Below are 5,175 nucleotides of genomic sequence, written 5' to 3'. Positions count from 1 at the left end.
TGAGCAAATTCTTCCAAATTTTGACAAACTACAGTTTTATAAAGGACAATGTATTTGTTTCATCCTCTATTTTCTTCCTCCAAGTTTTAAGACTGGATTTGGGGTTTCTTGACTCCTCTTAAGCATTAAGATAAAGCTTCCACAGAATTCCCCCTGATAACCCTCAAGTCTTGCTCCTTAGCAGCAGCAGTCAGCTCACAGCCCATCACTTTGTGACTGAAGCAATGCTTCCTCTGCATGTTCATCACTTGACAATCACATCTAATGAGCCTGGAGTTGTTCTAAGCAAAATGAACAATTCCTCCCCTAGAAACCTGATAGCAGGACCAGCAGAGTGCTTCAGCAAATGTTCCCACAGGAGCTACTAATAAAATCAAGCAGAGGAATGAGAAATGCTTTTTGTAACATTCACCTCTCCCTTCCAGTGAGTATGTGCTCTCCCTGGTGTTGCTATAACTTGAATTCGTATATTGTGACAACATTCTGGGTTAGCAATCAGGTTGCACCAGCCTGCTTTTTTTTTATTAGAGTTACAAAACCCCATAGATTTGCTAATTAAATATTTATAAGATAATTTTTCATTTTATCCTTTAGTTATAAGCTGTGTAAACAGATAAGCTGTTCTCTTTAAGCACTTCTGTAAGTCTTGCTCTGAAGGAGCTTCATGTTCATGAGCAAATCTATTGATCTGATGAAGAACATATGCGTCATAGGAAAGTGTTTGAAAGCTTTCAAAAAGGAAGAAAGCGTGCCCAGAAAAGACCAGATTTAAAACGTTGGCACCTTGAATAAGTCCAGAGACTGTGATGCAAATTGAAAACCAACAGGAAAGAGGAATTTGCTCCAGCTTGGCAGGCATGCCTGAGAATAACACATGGATCTGTCCATTCTTACATTCTCACCAAGCCCATGGTTTGAGACAAGCCTGAGGATCAAAGCCCTAAGGGTTAAAAAATAAAAAATCATCCCCATCTACTAGTGCTATATAGATATATGGCACATTCATGTTGTGAGTTTATTCACAAAGCAACACTAAGAGGTGAATCAAACTCATTAACAACAAACACACAAGTTCCCACCAAGTCTTACTCCACACTGGGTACTTCAAGTGATACAGCCAAGGGAACTACGCTGATCATCTTCAAGAACCAAGATGAAGGACAACGTGACACACAGAACTTTCCCTTTATTTTCCAATAAATTGTCTATTTTATAAAATAGATGAAAATAAAAGAGAAAGCCTCCCTAATACCCCAGGTAATAGAGAACTATTTCTCTATGTCCCTGCTGATAGGCCAGCAGAGACAAAGACAACCATATCACCTCTGCACTATGCCAGGGGATACGTTGAAGCTTCCAGTCTACAAATAGAATGCAGTGTATGTCAGCCACGTGACTTAAAGTTGTTAGTAGATTTTCTCAGTAATCTAGTAAATATCATGCTGCAATTCTTCCACTCACATTAAGAGATTATCAGTAATAAAAGGATGGCTCAAACGTAATTTGTCACTTGAAGTCCATTACACTTTCAAGAAGACAGTGGTTGTACTTACTGAGGCTATTCTCATATCTGGAAGAATGTTGTAATGACAATAATAACAAAACTGTATTGTTCATTAAAACAGCTAAAGAAAAATTAATAGCTATTATGACATCATTTTTATGTCCTTTTTTAAAGACTTCAATCATTGTTTGCACATCAATTTGATAAATATTTCATACTACAAGTCTTCATAAAGTCTGACATAGGACTCATTAAAAGCCTATTTATGTGACCACAAGATGATCAGATGAAAAAGAGTCTACAGTCAATTATAAATAGATGCATAACTAAACAAAAATAAATTAAATAGATGCATAACAAAACCAAAATAAATTAGACATACTGGAGGCCTGCCAGGACGGCCCCTTTTTCTTTTTCCTTTGACTTCTGCTTCTTCAAGCTCACTGCCAGCATCTGAATGTGCAGTAGTTTCATTTGTAGAATCCCTAGGGGGGGAAAAACATTACATAAATTAAAATAATCTGAAATCAGCTAGTAGTCTGTAACTGACCAGTTAAATACTTAGTCCTGAGCCAGAAAACAAATAAACAACAAAAAAAGTGAGCATTAAAAGGCTTTCCCCATTTATTCTGCAAACCAAGGAAACGAGCACTGTTAGCCCTGGCAAAAGGCCTTCCATTTTCATCAGCTGCAATGCCATTTTATTGACTGGAATTCTTTAAATTAATTTTATTTGAAAACACGTTACACTTCAAAACTGGCTATATTAACCAGCACATGCTCAATTCATCAATCCCACAATGTATTCACTACCAAGAACTTCCTTTTACTCTTTGTAGCTGCTTCTGAGCTGTTCTCAAGGCCCCAAGAGCAATGTGGAGTCCAATCCAGCTGTGTCATCATCAGCAGTGTTACACAAGGTTCCACACAGCTCTCAGTCAGACCCCAAGACAAGGGGCTTCGGCAGCTATTAATAAAGAGGATTCATGCTGACTGTGAGGCCCAAACCCAAAACCTCCCTTTGATCTGAAGACATTTATAATTTTTGCAATTAGAAAAATATTTTCACTTGTACAATGGAAAAGCTTTGACATTCCTGTTAGCAGAAAAGCTCAAACAAAAATTTGTCATTTGTTGCCATTTCAGATTTAAGATCATAATAAGAAAAAAAATCTCCCCTAATGTTCACCACCCCTGCCAGCCAGAGGCACAGGTACTTCTCTGCCTTCTAAACACACATGGCTGCTTGAGCAAACTCAGATTGTAATTGATCTTTTGAAGCATTAGACCTTGCCCAAGAGCAGCTCACATGCAAAATCATACCTGGGTTTTATTTCTACTGTGCAAGACCACCAGTGCACCAGATCTCTATAAATTTTCATTTACAACTAAAAATGTCCTAGATTAATCAAGGATGGGTCAAGTGTAGTTATAATCATAGACTTCTTTAAATCCAAAATCATTTCCTTGAAGTGAAAAGAGTTCACTTGCTGTGTTACTTGTACAAAGAGAAGGTGAAAACCAGACCTATTCTATATTTTATAGAGTCTCAAACATCAACAGCAGCATAAGTGATCTGCTCTAGAGAAACTGAGAAGCTCCAGCAAGCAAAGATCTACACAGATCTTCCACCTTGTTTGAGGGTTATTTTGTATTTTGCCTTATAGACCAGGAATACTTCCACAAATTTGTTGTATCACCAAGAAAGCTATTTAATAATGCAGAAAGATATTACTGTATCAGAACTGGGAATGTTCTCATACTCCTCTTTACTGAAATTACTGTATTCTCTAGGTCTGCTCTCACTCAAATAATTCTGTGGAACTATGATGAATTTCTAATATTAAGACATTGTTTTCCAACCTTTTCCTATTTGTAAGCACAAAACCACCAAGGGGTCCACAGAATCTTTTACAAAAGCCAGAATGCAGAAAAACATCTATGAATCTCTTTTACTGAAAGTAACTTCAGTGGATTATCTCTAAACACTCTATACACCCCAGAAAATCAGGCACCCTAGATGTGAAACCACTATTCAAGTGCATTTGAGTTCACAAATTACACACTTGTAATGCAGTACCTCTACAAAATATTAAAAATGCAGCTTTGTTGTGATACAATTAAAAAGTAGCTTTTGCACTTCATAAAATACAAAACTTGAAAAACTTAACATCAAGCTATGTATTTGGAAAAACACCCAAAAATGTAAAAAGTCTAAAATCAAATAAAAGATACTGCAAAGAGAGTTCAAAATTGTTTGGTAGATTAGGGCACAGCAGAGGAAAGCAATGCAGCAAATTCAACTGAAAACATGCTTATGTAGATGGATGTATCCGGTCTTTACTCAAATACCTCATCACACCGCGAGTCACTTTGACAAAAATGCACACTGGCTCACAATGGCAATTTCAATAGATTTTGAATACAGAAGTAAGGAACCCCATAAAAATATTTGCTGCATTCTGTTGCTGGAGAGAAATTTAAACCATTCTCTATTGCTCTCTCTTTAAGAAAAAAAAAAACCCTAAAGCTTTTCTCTCTGGTTTGCTCAGATCCTTACTGGAAAACTTCCAGGCATGGTGTGTCTATCTAAACAATACCCCCGTTCCTGGGGAAACACTGTGCTTTGCTAACCTATAAACCTGCACCCCTAGGATCATCAGGATAAAGATTGCTCTCTATTAAAAACAGATTCAGCAATCCTCCTAGACAAACACCTCAAAACTTTCCCTTGAAACACCAGAGCTATATAAATAAATTAAACTCTACTACTACTTCACATGCATCTAACTCCACAGAGAATTCGACTTTCTGCCAATTTACAGCCTTAGTCCAGCTTAGCAAAACCTCCAGATAAATCTGCCTATTTAGCTCTGGAAATTTCAAATCTTTCCTAACACTGCATATGGAAGGAACAGTTAAGTTATTAACCACCTTCTATTCTTTGCCTTAAATAGACTGTTGCCTTAAACCTGATTCTCTTAATATTCTTCTGGTAAAACTCCTCTGATTTGCTGGAAGCTCCTTTGGCCATTTCCCTTTTTGGGAAAAGCTTAGTAAATTAGTACTAAGGATGAGAGGCATCTAATCTAAATTAGAGACATATGCAATGCAGAAAATCTCAATGTACAAAATATCTCACACTAAGATCAGTGTCCAAAACTGGTCAGACAGTTTAAGTCTTATAAATTTTGTTTTCTCTCCATTGATGATAAGGTGATCAAGACAAGCAGCTTGAATATAAATGTTTCAAATTAAACAAAGTAACTCTCACCCTAACAACATGTGAGGAAGAAAGGAGACTTTTTTCCAGCAAGAATGTATGTAAGGAGCAAGGGGAAAACATCAAAACCTAGGTTCCCTTCAATCCTCACATTATTTGGAGTAGGGAGACAAGATCAAGGACAACCTCCAGTCTTTAGCTGGTTTCATATTAAAATAAACATCATTTCAAGCAGCAAGGAATTCTGTTTGAATCATCCAACTCCTGCACACAAAGGTCCTTCCAAGGTGGCTGTGAGCCCTTTCAGTTTGGGAGGTAGTGCCTCTTGCCTCTGTCCCAGCCTTGCAGCTGCTCTGGGTATACACACATATCCCTTTTCCTCTTATTTCTGCACTCAGAGCAGCAGTACAGCATTTCCTAACTGCCTGCAGTCCTGTCAGTTTGTAAC

The 5,175-nt window shown here is 37.4% G+C and overlaps 1 protein-coding gene across 1 annotated transcript in view; it reads right to left on the bottom strand.

The window, feature by feature from the left end:
• The window catches only part of STAG1 (stromal antigen 1), a 113,492-nt gene that overhangs the window by 104,661 nt on the left and 3,656 nt on the right, over nt 1-5,175 (bottom strand). Inside the window, exon 2 of the mRNA XM_005425032.3 lies at nt 1,887-1,989. Within this exon, the coding sequence (XP_005425089.1) occupies nt 1,887-1,989 (103 nt within the window). The remainder of the gene's footprint in view (nt 1-1,886; nt 1,990-5,175) is intronic.

Source organism: Geospiza fortis, unplaced genomic scaffold (genome assembly GCF_000277835.1).
Source record: "Geospiza fortis unplaced genomic scaffold, GeoFor_1.0 scaffold118, whole genome shotgun sequence".
Taxonomy (NCBI): Eukaryota; Metazoa; Chordata; class Aves; order Passeriformes; family Thraupidae; genus Geospiza; species Geospiza fortis.
This window is presented reverse-complemented; position numbering and strand designations above follow the sequence as displayed.